Source organism: Lathyrus oleraceus, chromosome 4 (genome assembly GCF_024323335.1).
Source record: "Lathyrus oleraceus cultivar Zhongwan6 chromosome 4, CAAS_Psat_ZW6_1.0, whole genome shotgun sequence".
NCBI lineage: Eukaryota > Viridiplantae > Streptophyta > Magnoliopsida > Fabales > Fabaceae > Lathyrus > Lathyrus oleraceus.
This window is the reverse complement of record NC_066582.1, coordinates 107,123,505-107,140,884: the sequence shown is the minus strand read 5'-3', so window position 1 is coordinate 107,140,884 and position 17,380 is coordinate 107,123,505. Positions and strand designations below refer to the sequence as shown.

The window sequence follows — 17,380 nt, the reverse complement described above, 5'->3', positions numbered from 1 at the left end:
TCTTCTTAAGTTCGGTAACATCCGGAATACACACCCGATTACCAAATTTCAAAACACCATTCTCATCAACTCTGAATTCACCACCTTGACCTTGATTCACTAAAGTCAACTTATCAACCAAAAGCATATCGGATTTCTGACCCTCTCTAATCTCATCCAGAATACCACTCGTTAACTTCAACATTCCCAATTTAACACTATTGTGAGTACTCTCACATACCAAACTCAAGTCTCTAAACTGCTCAATTAAATCCAATTCCTTAACCATTAACATAGACATATGCAATGATTTCCGACTCAATGCATCAGCCACTACGTTTGCTTTACCCGGATGGTAATTCAAACCAAAGTCGTAATCCTTCAGAAACTCTAACCATCTCCTCTGTCTCATATTCAGCTCTTTCTGATCAAACAAATACTTTAAACTTTTATGGTCATTGAAAACCTCAAATCTTGACCCATACAAGTAATGCCTCCATAATTTCAGAACAAATACCACAGCTGCCAACTCTAAATCATGCGTCGGATAGTTCCTCTCATGAACCCTCAGTTGTCTCGAAGCATAAGCTATAACCTGCTTATTCTGCATCAACACACCACCCAAACCCAACAATGAAGCATCACAGTAAACCTCAAATGATTCCGACGGACTCGGTAATATCAGAATAGGAGCAATAGTTAACCTTCTCTTTAACTCTTGGAAACCTTCTTCACATTTTGAGTCCCAAACAAATGCTTGCCCTTTTCTAGTCAACATCGTCAACGGTAACGCCAACTTAGAAAATCCCTCAATGAACTTCCTATAATAACCAGCCAAACCAAGGAAACTTCGAATCTCAGCAACAGACTTCGGAGCTTCCCACTTAGACACCGCTTCTATCTTAGAAGGATCAACAGCAACACCGCCTCTTGAAATCACATGACCAAGAAAACTAACCTCTTCTAACCAAAATTCACATTTGGACAATTTAGCAAATAACTTCTTTTCTCGTAGAACTTCTAAAACCACTCTCAAATGCTCAGCATGCTCTTCTTCAGATTTCGAATACACCAAAATGTCATCAATAAACACCACAACAAACTTATCTAGGTACGGATGGAAAATCCTATTCATATACTCCATAAATACTCCAGGCGCATTAGTCACACCAAAAGGCATTACAGAATACTCATAATGTCCATACCTTATTCTGAAAGCAGTCTTCTGAATATCCTCAGTTTTCACACGTATCTGATGATACCCAGATCTCAAATCTATCTTACTGAACACGCTCGCACCAACCAACTGATCCATCAAATCATCAATCCTCGGCAAAGGATACCGATTCTTGATCGTCACTTTATTCAGTTGCCTGTAGTCCACACACAACCTCATAGTACCTTCTTTCTTCTTAACCAATAACACTGGTGCACCCCACGGTGACACGCTCGGACGAATAAATTTCTTATCCAACAGATCTTCCAGCTGACTCTTCAATTCAGCTAACTCAACAGCAGACATACGGTACGGAGCCATCGATATCGGTCTAGTACCAGGTACCAAATCAATCGAGAACTCAACTTCACGCTCTGGCGGTAATTCATTCACCTCTTCTGGAAACACATCAGGAAAATCACACACCACGGCTAGATCGCCAATTACCAGTTTATCTTTAGCCTCCAAAGTCGCTAACAGCATAAACAACTCTGCCCCATCTGCGACTTCCTCATTCACCTGTCTGGCTGATAGAAACAAACTCTTTCCTTCTTCAATCTCAGGAAATATCACAGTCTTATCAAAACAGTTAATATAAACTCGGTTAACCACCAACCAGTTCATACCCAAGATAACATCAATCTGCACTAGTGGAAGACACACAAGGTCTATCCCAAAGTCTCTACCAAAAATACTCAAGGGACAATTCAAACAAACTGAAGTAGTAGTCACTGAACCCTTCGCAGGAGTATCAATCACCATACTTCCAAGCATCTCAGATATCTCTAACTTAAGTTTCACAGCACAATCCAAAGATATAAAGGAATGAGTAGCACCGGTGTCAATAATAGCTACAAGAGGAAAGCCATTAATATAACACGTACCTCGGATCAAACGATCATCTGCAGAAGTCTCAGAACCCGATAAGGCAAAGACCTTGCCTCCTGACTGATTCTCTTTCTTCGGCTTAGGACACTGTGGACTGATATGACCCAACTCTCCACAGTTGAAACAAGTTACAGTCTTCAACTGACACTCTGCAGCCAAATGACCACCTTTTCCACACTTGAAACACTTCATCTCAGCACTGGTACACTCATGAACACGATGTCCAGCCCGACCACATCTATAACACTTAGCAGGGGCACTAGAGTCTCCCCCACTAGGCCTCTTCATCCCACTCTGCTTCTGGAAACCTTTGCCAGCTGCATACGGTTTTCCACGATCATTCTGATTCTTGCCTTTCCTATCAACTCTCTGTTGATAGCTCTCTGCTCTGGCTTTGGAATCCTGTTCAAAAATCCTGCAACAGTCAACCAAGTCAGAAAACACTCTGATCCGCTGATATCCAATAGCCTGCTTGATCTCGGGACGTAACCCGTTCTCAAACTTCACACATTTCGAAAATTCTCCAGCAGCCTCATTGTAGGGAGTGTAATACTTTGACAGCTCTGTGAACTTAGCAGCATACTCAGTAACAGACCTGTTACCCTGTTTCAATTCCAAGAACTCTATCTCTTTCTTTCCTCTAACATCCTCTGGAAAATACTTCCTCAGGAATCTCTCTCTGAACACAGCCCAAGTGATCTCAGCATTCCCAGCAGTTTCCAACTCAGTGCGGGTAGCAACCCACCAATCATCTGCTTCCTCTGACAGCATGTGCGTACCGAACCTGACCTTCTGGTTATCAGCACACTCAGTCACTCGGAAGATCCTCTCTATCTCCTTCAACCACTTCTGAGCACCATCTGGATCGTATGCTCCCTTGAACATTGGAGGATTGTTCTTCTGGAACTCACTCAGTTGACGAGCAGCTCCCATTCCCACAACATTCGGATTTCCTCCAAGTACTCCAGCTAGCATACCCAGAGCCTCAGCAATCGCAGCATCGTCTCTACCTCTTCCAGCCATCTCTATTCTGAAACCCAAACAAACTAAAACAATAAGTACTGATAGGGTTACACAACACCTATCCCGTACAGGGGAAACAGAATAATTACGACTCGACTCGACCGACTATGCTCTGATACCACTAATGTAACACCCTTCTAAAATACCCCAAATATTTAATTAAAATAATAAACATATATCAGAGTAATTATGCAGTTAAGGGTGTCACACAATCATTCACACCATGTTCCAAAATAACTGTCATGCTCTTTATTTAATCAATTAAACATTTGCATAAATCGCAGCGGATATGAATCAAATTAATCAAAACATGTAACATACTACATGTAAACTGGTTCAACAATCATCAACAACACAAGTAAAATGTTCCCTCCCGATGTTACATCTATCAGAGCATGACCCACTAGGGAGACTACACTAGACTCCAAGCATTCGCTTCTACTCAACTCATTTCTCGTTACCTGAAAAATAGTTGTAAGGGTGAGTTCCTCAATCAATATAATAAGCATTATAGAATATAATGTCATGTTAAGTAATTTAACACATTAATCACCCTAATCGCAACATACAATCAGTAACAGCACATCAGCTCAACATCAACATAAAGCACAAGTATAATCTCAAATCATACTCCACAACAACTCAAACACACGTATAATATTGGAATACATCCATTCATATTATACGCCATACATACATTATGCAATGAGACTCCACACATACGGTACCGACTATTCTTGAACATATAGTTCAAGCTCACCGATCCCTCCAGATACGGCTACTAAGCTCACTAGTCCCACTCATTTGAGACCTAGTGACTCACTCACTAATTCCTCACCATGGGAATTAGCTACAGCCCCGAAGGCTAGACTATGCACACTAATCATCTAGCATGCAAACATCAACAACAAACCCACAATGGTTCACTCACCAATTCCTCACCATGGGAATTAGCTACAGCCCCAAAGGCTATGCTATGCACGCTAATCATCTAGCAATGCAGCATCAACAACAATTCACAATGGACATATGCTCACACTCTAAGCCATACAACAGTCCATTTACCAATACATGCATAATATATACATTCATAGCATTATGCATATCATCATACATCATCAACACATGTATCAACACATCATTATCATGTAAATCAATTAAACACAGCATTAGCACACTCCACTAATACCTATACTGCTCAAAACAGCGGGAATAATCCCTATTACATCATACGCCAACATAGGCCAACTCTCAATTATGTACACAACATTAAAAAGCCAATTTTTCCACTCTGCAACAGTGTTAACCGGTTAACGCCCTGGGTTAACCGGTTAACGCAGGCAAAAACACATTTTCTGGCAAAATGCAACAGTGTTAACCGGTTAACGCCCTGGGTTAACCGGTTAACGCAGGCAAAACAGCACATTTTCACAAATTATAACAGTGTTAACCGGTTAACACCCTGGGTTAACCGGTTAACGCAGACAAAACAGCAGTTCCTGCGCTAACACAAGGCAGAATGCAAAATTCTCCGCATTTTCCGCCGTTGGAGGACTTCCGGACCTCCGATTCCGATTCCGTAAAAAGCTATACGTTCGGAATTTCACAACTAACCCAAACACAGATTCAATTACAGTCTAAATACAATTTATCCAACATAATTCTTCAGCATCAACAATCCCAATTAGGGTCAAATTAACGGCTTATCACTACCCATCACATATTATCCCATAATACCCATTAATCGACGATAAACCCCCCTTACCTGAGTTAATCCGGCGAATCTTTAAGCTCCAAGCTCTTCTCTTCTCCAACCTTTGCTCTCTGGTCCTTTCTCTTGCTCTGCCTCTTTCAGCCGCTTCTCTGAGTTTCACGTGAAAACCTTATTTTCCAAAATGAACCCTTTTTACTTGTTCCAACTTATATATTTTCCAATAATAATTATTATTCCAATAATAATAATAATCCAATAATATTCTAAATTATTTAATTAAATTAATAAAATAATATTAACTCAAATTAAATAATTATCTTATTTTAATCGGGGTGTTACAGTTCTCATATTTAGGGAGGGATCCTAAATAGAAAGACACTAGTAGAATTAAGAAGAAGGGAATTAAACATGGGGTTGTTTATTTAAGACACTTTGTACTAATTCTCTTGAAGAGTATATTTCTTTTCTTGTGTTGAAAGCCCCCTAAACGTAGGTGTTGTTTGCACTTAACTAATTTAAAATATTTGGAGTTCTTTTATTGTTTTATCATTTATCAACTTGTTTATCAATAATCTGTTAATTTTGATTTAAAATGTTGAACACCTTGGCTTAAGAATCTGGTCCAACATTTATTTTCTTAAGAACAAAATTTAATTATCAACAAATGGACTCGATAAACAATCTAGGATTCAAGTCAAATCCTCTGAATTTTAAGTTGATAGATTTATTATTTAAATCATTTAATATTAATGGATTGTTTAAATGTTTATAAGCGTTGCTCGAATAAAACTAACGCTACTATTACTAACAGAAATGATATTCTTACACCAATTTTTACACTACACCATATTTCACGGTTAACCAATACGGTGAACAGTGAAATATTATAATAATAAATATTATATATATATAATATATATATATATATATATAATATAATATATATATATATATATTATTTTTTTTAATTTTTATTTTAGATTAACGGGTACCAATATAAAATTGTGTGATTAACCAATTTCATAATTTCATTAACCAACATTTTACATTTAATTAACCAACTTTATTTTACCACTAAAAATATTTTTAATATTTGGGTGTTTATTAACCAACTTCATCACTTCAATAACTAACATTTTACTATTCATTAACCGACTTTATTTTATTACTAAAAATTATTTTTAATATTTGAGCGTTTATTAACCAACTTCATCAATTCATTAACCAACTTTTTACATTTCATTAACCAACTTTTTTTTACTATTAAAAGTCATTGTTATGCATTGTTCACGGGTCACTATTCACGCGCATGTACTGTTCATGATTATTGTTCATGCACTGCTCATGCAATGTTTATGGTATTGTTCACTGTTCACCTCACTGTTGGAAATTCATTAAAATCTATGGAGAATTTTGCCGCACAATTTTTAATGAAAGAGGAAACATAAAGATGAATTTGGGAAGAAAGGGAATTAGGGTTTTAGAAAAAAGGGGAAGAGAATGAATATTTCTGTAGAGTTTCTCTTTGTACTTCAAAATGAAGTTTTCATTCAAATATGCAATTGCGTTTTTCTCTTATATCTAACATTAGGGGTTACTCCCTATTTATAGGTTGAGTTTGCTTGCTCACTAAGTAAAACTCCAACTAACTTAATTCAACTAAAATTACAAAATAAGCCTAAGTAAAAATCTCCTTGCCTTTGTCGAGCAACCTGCTTCAACACAAGGAATTATAATTCAGCATACCATCTAATTCATTGTGTCTAAGCTATCTACATTCATCATAAATCTTAACTTCTTGAACACTTCGACCTACACTCTTTTTGTCATGATGTATGCAATCTAATTCTCAGTTCTGCAGTGTTCCAAGTTCATCTTTGCTTTTTCCACTTGCTTTCAAAGATAATTGAACCTCATTTCGATGTGTTTGCTTCTTCCATGTGCTATCGGGTTCTTCTCCAAATTGATAGCATACATGTTGTCAATCTTCATGGTAATCGCTCCATAATCCTTCGCCGTAATTTCTTCAATCAAATTAACCATCCATGTTTCTTGACATGCGTAGAGGGAAAAAAACTATGTATTCTGCTTTGCATGATGAAAGTGCCACTACTAGTTCCTTTCTTGAACTCCAAGCAACTGGTGCACCACCTAGAATGAACACATAACCAGTTGTTGATTTTCTACCTCAGCATCACTACACCAACTTGAGTCAGTGTATCCCACTAACTTGCAGTCTTTTCCTTCATCAGCTACAGGAAACAAAATGCCATAGTCGAGAGTTTCTTTGAGATACCTTAGTATCCTCTTCGTCGCTGCTAGGTGTGATACCTTTGGCTTCTACATTAAACTACTCATCATACCTACATTGTATGCTAGATAAGGCCTTGTGTGACAAAGTTATCGAAGTGATCCAATGAGTCTTTTGTACTTCGTTGGATCGACATCATCTTCATCTGTGTCTTTTAACAGTTGCAATATGGGCTCAACTGAAGTTGAAGTTTGTTGTAATCTTGCATCTCAAATCTCTTGAGTATTCCGCCTGTATATCTTCTTTGGTGCATCATCAAGCCTCTACTACTCTTGTAGAATTCGACACCAAAGAAGTATGAGATATTTCCCAAGTTTGGCATTTAAAACTCCTTACTTAGGTCATGTTTAAACTCTCTGATCTCCTTTTTGCAACTTCCTTTTATCAACAGGTCATCAACATAGAGACATAGTATAAGTAATTCACTCTTTCTTCTTCTTACATATACTTCATGTTCAGTTGTGCACTTCACAAATTCCTACTCCCTTATAAAGATATATATCTTCTTATTCCAAGCTCTTTGAGCTTGCTTAAGTCCATACAAGGCTTTATGGAACATGTATACCTTGCTTTCTTTACTATGTTTCACAAACCCAACTGGTTGTACGATATAACTTCTTCATCTAAGGGGTCATTCAAGAATGCATATTTCACATCCATCTGACATATGTGCCAGTTATTCATGTTTGCTAGACCAACAACCAACCTGATTGTTTTGATCCTAGAAACATGTGAAAAAACTTTGTCGAAGTCAATTCCTTCTTTCTGAAGAAATCCTTTTGCCACAAGTATTGCCCTGTGTCGAGTTACTTCTCCTTTGGGATTCAAATTCACCTTGTATACCCACGTAACATCGATTTCCTTCTTTCCTTGAGGCAATTCAACAAGTGACCAAGTGTTGTTAACTTCGATGGACTTCAGTTTCTCATTCATTGCTTTTATCCACTTTGAATGCTTCAATGTCTCAGCTACATTATCTGGTTCAACATATGCATAAAAGCATAGTGTACCAGTTCACCTTCATCATTGACCATATCCTCTAATGTAATCACACATTCTTGCAACCTTACAAGCATGTGTATTGTTCTTTGAGGCATGTTTGTGCTTGCTTGACCTCTGACTTCCTCTTGTCAAACTTCTCTTTCAACTTCATTTGTTGGTTCTTCACATAATATTCTCACTGAATCCTTCTTTACATTTTCAGTCCAATCCCATTCCTTAAGCTCATTTATGACCACATCCATATTGATCACTACTTGCTTGATCACTGGGTCGAACAACTTGTAACCTCCAGTCAAATGATATCCTATTATGACCATCTGACTCGACTTATCATCAAGTTTTCTCCTCAATTGATCTGGCATATGTCTGTGTGCTATAGATACAAATACCTTCAGATGACTCAAGCTTGGCTTAACACCAGACCAACAATCCTCTAGGGTGATTCCTTCTAGCCTTTTCGTCGGACATCTGTTCAAAATATATGTTGTAGTCGACACAACTTCTCCCCATAATTCTTTTGGTAGATGTTTGTCTTTCAACATACTTCTAATCATATTCATGATGGTTCTATTCTTCCTTTCAGCAATTCCATTCTTCTGTGGAGTGTAGGGTGGCACTACCTCATGCACAATCCCTTCTTTCTCACATGATTTTTCGAAGTCTTTCGACACATATTCTATACCACCATTAGTCCTCAAAATCTTGAGCTTTTGACCATTTTGTATTTCGACCATAGATTTAAACTTGGCAAATACCTCGACCACTTAACTTTTCTTCTTGATCAGGTAAGTCCACAGTTTTCTACTAAAATCATCTATGAAGGTCATAAAGTATTTGTTACCTCCAATCCAATCCACCTGGATAGGACCACACACATCAGAGTATATTACTTCAAGAATTGCCTTTGACTTGCTTCCTGCATCCTTGATGAAGTTGTTCTTGTGCTGCTTTACCTGCACACATTCCTCACAAGCTTCATTTGGAATGTCGATTTTTGATAACCCTGAAACCATATTTCTTCTCTTTAGATCTCTAATGTCTTTGAAATTGAGATGGCCAAGTCTATATTTCCATATCCATTCATCCCTACTAGCTGCAGTTGCAAGACTCTTGTGCTCCATCACTTTAAGTTCAATCTTGAAGGTTCTATTCTAAGACATGAGAGCCTTCAAGATTAACCTTCCACCTGGTATGTACAATACATTTGAAAATACTGACCTTTTTCCATCTTTCCTCATAATTAGAACATCACCAATACCTCCAGCTACAAAAGTATTATCATTTGCAAATTTTACCATGTTCTTCATTGAGGGTTTTATGTTGGAAATCCAATTTTTCCTACCAATCATGTGTGATGAGCATCCTGATTCCAAGCATCATTGGTCCTAGAATTTTTCTTCATCTCTTGTTGTGACCATCAACATCTCTTCTTCTTCATGCTTTACAAAATTTGCATTATTTTCTGGATTCTTTTGTTTTTCAAGACAATCACTAGAGTAGTAACCACACTTCTGACAGTTGAAACACTGAATGCAACTTTTTTCAAGTTTTCGACCACCACCTATTCCTCTACCTTTAGCACCACCTCTTTGGTTGCTTTGGTATGCAGACTTTCTCTGATTCAACCAGCCTCCTTCTTGCTGATTTCGACCAGTCGAATTGTTGTAGCCTCCTCTACCTTTATTGTCGAACCAGTTTCGATTCCTTTGCCTTTCTTTTCTCTTGCTGATTGCGCCTGCAAAGTCACAACACTTTTCGACTTACTTGCAGCTCTTTCAGCCTGCACAATTGATAATGAAAGAGGAAACGAAAAGATGAATTTGGGAAGAAAGAGAATTAGGGTTTAGGGAAAAGTGGAAAAGAGTGAATATTTCTGCAGAGTTTTTCTCTGCACTTCAAACTAAAAAGTTTATTTAAATATGCAACAACATTTTTCTCTTATATCCAACAATAAGGGTTACTCCCTATTTATAGATTGGGTTTGCTCGCTCATTAAGCAAAACTCCAATTAACCTAATTCAGTTAAAATTATAAAATAAACCTAAATAAAAAAATTCTTACCTCTGTCGAGCAACTATTTCAACACAAATAATTATAATTCAACCGTCATTGGTCACAATATTTGTGAACAGTAAGTAGGATGTAGGTATATGGATAATGTAGGAATATAATTGTTGTATTACTAATATACAACTATAAAAGAAGACAAATGACTAAGTATTACTAAGAAATGATAAATGTTATATCAATTAAAACTGAATAACATATTTCCCCCACATTGTCTCCAAGATTGTAAATCCTAAAAGAGTAGATATTGACATTTTATTGACGAGTGTTTTAGAAGAAATGAAACACTTTTTTCTAGCTGCTAATTCCCCTATAATAAATATTCTAGTCTCTCCAACACATGGTTTTGCCTAAACAATTTTTTTTAACGATCTAACAAATTTCATATGCATATCTTGGGACAGTTAATGTAACATTTTGGTCGTGTTGCACTCTTCTTACTTTAAAATTGGTTTTTTTTTTATAATTATCTTCACATCTCGTTTGAATAGTTTTTTATTCTTGGAATAATAAATTTTATCAACAAATGACTCAGACAACAATCTAGGATTGAGTCAAATCCTCTGAATTTCAAGTTGATAAATTTATTGTTAGAATCATTTTGATAGATTGGTTAAACGTTTATAAATATTGCTCGAATGAAACTAACACTACTACTACAGATATGCAACTACAAAAGAAGACAAATGACTAAATATTATTACTAACAACTAATGTAGGAATATTGTTTGAATTAAGACTGAATAACATATTTCACTCATTTCACCCACATTGTCACCAAGATTGTAAATTCTAAAAGAGTGGATATTGTCATCTTATTGTATTAGTGTTTTAGAAGAAATGAAACACTTTTTTCTAACTTTAATTTCCGGTATAACGAATATTCTAGTCTGCATGTGTGACACATGATTTTGCCTAAACAAAAATGTCTTTAACTATCGGAAAAAACACTTTTATAAAAGAATTAATTGGAGATTATTATTCTAAATTATGATAAGGTATTTTATAAAATAATCAGAGTATTCTCCAATATGTGGACCGTAATTATTTGTATTTAAAATGCGTTGATTAACTGGAATGCAATACAGAGACATACTTGAAAATATAGAGAATTGCTTATTTTCTCGGCACTTTCGAAAAGCTCCCCTATGGTCTAATAATATCTTTGACTTGGTTTAGAAATGATTCGAATTGGATTCGATAGAGAAGTGCATCCTAACTTTTCATTTTCTCAACTTTGTGCAAGTACATGAGATCGAGACATATTATTTAGTGATAATGACTTCCTATATTGATTTTGATTCTCCATTACTCTCCTATTGTAATGTTTATGTGTATATTCCCACTAACTTTGTCAAGAATATGTTGGTCCTCAAAAAATATGATAGACAAAGTTTGTCATAACATGTTAATAATAAAAAGGTTATTGTTATATGACTCGTTGAAAGTATAATTCTTGGTGTCAAATAACATTTTTGAATAAGCTACCATATTATTGATTGTAACACAATATAGAAGTATAGTTGCACGGTTGAATAAAAAAAATTAGTTTTGAGAGCGGGAAGAAACTCTGTAAAGACAAGTTCTTCTTCCCTCTCTCGAACATGGAGGGTTCAAACACATGAACTATAGGATACTAATGCCTAAACATAATATTTGGTTAAATATCTACACATACTATAGTATGACCAGTATGGAGTTTTGTTGCTTTACAATTATTGGAATTTAATGCTTTGTGTTGGTTAATAGACCGATATATCGGCTATCGAGTAATACACCGATCTCATGACATTGAGACCGACAGAAGATACATATGAAAGTTGTTAAAAATTTCGACAAGATTAAATGGATTCAGGTTGAATCGTGAACGAAGTCACTTTCCTTAAAAGTATTTCAAGCACTCTTTTTGATGTCTTAGAGTCGGAAAGTAAGAATACCCATGATAATTCAGCATTTTAATCGAGTTTGCACAAGACAGATGAAGAAATTGAATGCAAGGAAGTGTGTCTGGAATGTTTAAGAGGATGTTCAGATTTTGAGTGAATGATTTTCGAATTCAGAATCATGTATTTATAGGTCATGCATGTGTTGTTTCATAAGTTTGCATCTCTTGATGAAACAACACCATTTCACCATATGTTGCAATGGTTCACCTTTGATAATACAATGCACCACTTCATGAAGTATTGTATATTTTGAATTCGAAATTCAAACTGTAAGCAACGACCAAAATCCTGGAGCAATACTTAGAATTAACATCGGAGTGTCGCCTCATTAACGTCATGAATAACCCAATTGCTTTGATGTGTCGTGTCTAAGTGTTCAAGTGCCACCTACAAGCCACCACTAGAATCTCTATGCTCAGGCCCTCAGACCCGGTCCTGGAGAGGGGTTGTTTGAATGTGACATGTGGCATAATGCTTGGGACCACCACATATGTCCATGTGACACCTTATCCTCTTTGGCTCCTTTGGTGAGTTTAATGTTTCAAGGTCTTTATAAATACTTTTAATGTTAGCTCTGTTTTCTATGTGAGACTATTTATAATGCATTTATTGTCATTAACTCAATTGCCCATTTTTGTCATATTAAAACATACCCATGGCAATTATTGTTTATAATTTCCAACAATCCTCCATTTGTTCTAATAATGACAAAACTAACTCCAGAAAATGAGATATAAAGAGTGTTAATACAGTTAGGTATCTTCCGATTTAAAACTTAACCTTAGTAAGGATAACGCAAAGTTTAATCGGAATATTAGATAGCAATGCTTTTAAACCATTAATCCATATGATTAGACCGGAGCTACCTTACACGCACTCTTTAAAGGTTCTTCCTCCACATATCTCGCTTAGCACTTATTTATGGCCATATTCTATCTTGTTTCATGAATTTATCATGAGAGAAACTCCAACTCTCACTTTGAGACGACACCATCTTGAAATTCCCATAGGTGAAGTTCATGTTGTATCCTTTTCCATGAGATACTTTTCCTCGGTTATGAACTTCCTTAAGAGGTTTTGAAAACCTCGACCCTCTATTTAAAATAGTCAAGATTATTACCCAATGCATGACTTACATCCAAATCAACGACTTGTTGTTACCCATTGAATCTTGAAGTTAATGTTCTGTTAACATAAGATTGGGTTGTCGTTGTTGTTGGAACTCTTATTCAAGGAGTTTCAACCCCATGCCTCTCGAGGTTGTTTTTACTAAGTCTTTGGCCAGTGGCTTAGTAAATGGATCGGCCAAATTATAGCTAATTCGTATATAGATGAGTGAAATGATTCCATCCTTAATCATTTTTCTTACAAACGAATGTCTAAGTCCTATGTGCCTAGACTTTTCAGTATACACTTCGCTGAATGCTCTTGCTAAAATGGCTTGGCTATCGCAGTGTATCATCACCTTTGAAACATTGTCTTTACCTAAAGGAACTCCAACAGAAGATCCCTCAACCATTCTGCTTCTTGACCAACGGAAGCGTGAGCCACAAACTCTGATTCCATGGTCGAAAGAGTAATGTGTGTTTGTTTCTTGCTCTTCCAAGAAATTTCTCCTCCAGCTAGTGTAAATATCCACCCAGTTGTAGATTTATGATCTTCAACGGTAGATATCCAACTCACATCAGTATATCCTTCTAATATGGCAAGGAACCTACCATAATGAAGGCCAAGGTTTTTGGTTTTCAGTAGATAGCCAAAAATCCTCGTGATCGCCTTCCAGTGTTCGTTACTTGGATTACTAGTAAATCTACTCATTTTACTAACTGCAAATGATATATCGGGCCTGATACATTGCATTAAGTACATAAGACACCCTATTGCACTTGCATATTCCAATTGAGCTACTGCTCTTCCATTGTTCTTTTGAAGTTTGACAACATGATCAAATGGAGTGGTTACTTCCTTAAATTTTAGGTGTTTGAACTTATCAAACATTTTCTCAATATAGTGTGTTTGACTAAGTTCATAATCCCCATTATTTTGCTTAACTTTAATCCCTAGAATTGTGTCAACAATTCCAAGATCTTTCATTTTGAAAGTGGAAGTTAGAAATCTCTTTGTCTCTAGAATTCCATTCAAATCGTTGCTAATTATTAGCATGTCATCAACATAGAGACAAAGAAATATCACAGTGGTTTTACACACTTTTGTGTATAAACACTTGTCATAAGAATTAGGAATAAATCCATTTGAAAGTATCATCAAATTTTTGATGTCATTGTTTTGGTGCTTGTTTTAATCCATATAAGGATTTGATAAGCTTACACACCTTTAGTTCATTTCGAGGAAGCACGTAGCCTTCTGGTTGTTCCATGTAGATTTCCTCATCAAGATCTCCATTTAGGAATAATATTTTAACATTCATATGATGAACTATAAGGTCATTTAAAGAGGCTAAGGCAAACAACAATCTAATTGTGGTTGTCCTTGCTACTGGTGCATATGTGTCAAACTAATTTATACCTTCCTTTTGTTTAAATCTTTTTGCCACTAATTTGGCCTTATAAGTGTTTAAGGTACCATCACTATGATATTTCTTTTTAAACACCCACTTGCATCCAATGGGCCTTGATCCCTTTGGTAAGTCAACAAGTTCCCAAGTGTGGTTTAAAACAATTGAATCCATTTCATCTTAGATAGCGTCCTTCCAAAAGGAGGAGTCCCTTGAAGTTAATGCTTCCTTGTAAGTTTTAGGATCATCTCCTAATTGAAGAATGACCAGAATACTTTGCACGAAATTATTACAATTTCCTTCAACTAGATAAAAGGAAATAAATTGAGGATCAATTTCGTCTAGTCCTAGATTCTTTGTTTTCCGGACTCTTTTGCTTATTCTAGGCTCGGGTTGTGACTCAAGGATACGAGAAGTGCCTTAAGGTTGTATTTCTACAATCCGAGAGGAATCTTTTCCACAAGATTCTTTAGTTGCGGCCGACTCTGATTTTTTATCCTTTGTGATAAGATTTTCAAAGAATTCTACATCTCGTGATTCTATAATTACATTAGTCTCTAAATTTAAGAGTCTGTATGCTTTACTATTTTGTGCATATCCTACAAAAGAACATCTTATCCCTCGAGGACCCAACTTGGTTCTTTTAGGATCCATGTTTTTGTAGTAAGCCACACACCCCCACACTTTAAAGTAACTGATATTTGGTGCTCTTCCTTTCCATGCCTCATATGGAGAGATACCAGTTTTCTTTAAAGGAATTCTATTAATTATATGGCAAGTGGATAATAAGGCCCCACCCCACAATTTTAGGGGTAATTCAGAATGCATCAACATGGAATTCATCATCTCTTGATATGTTCAATTCTTTCTTTCGGCCATGCCATTTTGTTGCGGTATGCGAGGCGCCGAACATTCATGTATTATGTCGTGTTCTTCACAAAATGCATCAAATTCAGTAGAAAAGTATTCACCGCCCCTATCACTCCTGAGGATTTTGATACTTCTACTTAATTGATTTTCCACTTCTGCTTTATAAATCTTAAAGGCATTAAAAGCATAATATTTATGCTTTAAGAGATATACATGTGTGTATCTAGAAGAATCATTGATGGATGTAATGAAATATGTATTCCCCCCACGGGTTAACATGCCATTAAATTCACACAAATCTGAGTGTACAAGATCAAGTAGATTTGTATTTCTTTCAACACTTTTGGAAGGTTTCTTAATCATCTTTGATTTAACACATAATTCACATTTTTTGAAATCATTTATATTACATGAAATCAATCCAGATTTAATTAGTCTCTTCGTAGAACTAATACCGGAATGTGATAGTCTATTATGCCATAGAGAAACAGATTCAAGCATGTAAGCAGAAGTAGAAATTTCATTAATAATATTGTCGGTGGTACATAGTTTGATCATTCCCTCAGCGGAATATCCTTTTCCAACAAATACACCATTACGGGTTAATATAAGTTTGTCCGATTCATAAACAGATTTAATACCGGGTTTTCCCAATAAATCCCCACTAACGAGATTCCTATTCATGTCAGGGACATGAAGCACATTGACGAGAGTGAATTTCTTTCCTGAAGTGAAGTTGAGTTCGACCAATCTGGTTCCAACAACTTTAGATCGTACTTCATTTCTCATTTGCACTTCTTGTCCATCATTTGTCTCATAATAGGTTTTAAAAGCAGCATTGTCATAAGAGACATGCAATGTAGCGCATCTATCATACCACCAACCTTGAATTTTGCCTTTGATTTCCATAATTTCGCTCACTATAGCAATTATGTCATCATTTGCATGAACTGCATTGATCTCGTTTTTTGACTTGTTGCGCCTACAATCTCTAACATAGTATCTAGGTTTTCCACAAACAAAACATCCTCTTTTCAAACCCTTATGACCGCTAGAATTCTTGAACTTGCTATGTTCCTTTTTTGGTCCAAGATGACTCTTTATGCCATCATGTTTCTTCTTTCCTTTGGTGGTCACGACATTGGCTTTAGAAAGACCCGTAGATTCTGATTTCTCTCTCTCTTTCGATTCCTCCTAGATTCGAAGATGTTTCTGGATTTTCTCCAAAGAGAAGTCCTTAGAAATGTGCAACAATTTCTTTCTATAGTCTTTCCATGAAGGTGGAAATTTTGCAATGATTGCACCGACTTGAAAGGTCTCAGGGATGTCTATTTTCACCGCTTTTATTTTATTCACGAGGACTTGCAACTCATGCACTTGGGGAAGAATGGGCTTACAGTCTATAAATTTAAAATCAAATATTTAGAAATTAAAAACTTCTTCGTCTTTGAACTTGAATTCGAGTGCTTTCCATATTTATTTTGCTGATGGATTGTCCGTATAAAGTTCGTAGAGACGATCAGACAACGTATTCAGAATATGTCCACGACATAGCAGTTCGTCCTCCTTACGTTTCTTGCGCTCCTTCTTGACTTCTTCAGAGTCATTTTCTGATGGTTCAGAAATGGGTGCTAAGTTAGGATCTAAGACATAATGAACCTTCATGGCAGTCAGTAGGAATGTCATCTTGTCTTTCCATCTGGTATAGTTGGTTCCATCAAAGCGATCCAACTTGACAAGATCCTAATTCATAACTTTGATGCTTGAAACTGCAGCGTCGGAAGCCATTGTGTAAATACTTTTAAGACTGTTAGAAACTTCGACAAAATTAAATGGATCCAGGTTGAAT

General features: G+C 36.2%; 1 protein-coding gene across 1 annotated transcript; it reads right to left on the bottom strand.

Moving 5' to 3' along the window:
• Positions 1-13,631: 13,631 nt before the first annotated feature.
• Positions 13,632-13,964, bottom strand: LOC127136241 (secreted RxLR effector protein 161-like). The gene has a single exon (XM_051062828.1). The coding sequence runs from the start codon at positions 13,962-13,964 to the stop codon at positions 13,632-13,634; it is 333 nt and encodes a 110-aa protein (XP_050918785.1).
• Positions 13,965-17,380: the final 3,416 nt, after the last annotated feature.

What these genes read in the sequence shown, in the direction of transcription:
- LOC127136241 (XM_051062828.1), bottom strand. Translation starts at nt 13,964, where the DNA reads ATGAGTAGATTTACTAGTAATCCAAGTAACGAACACTGGAAGGCGATC.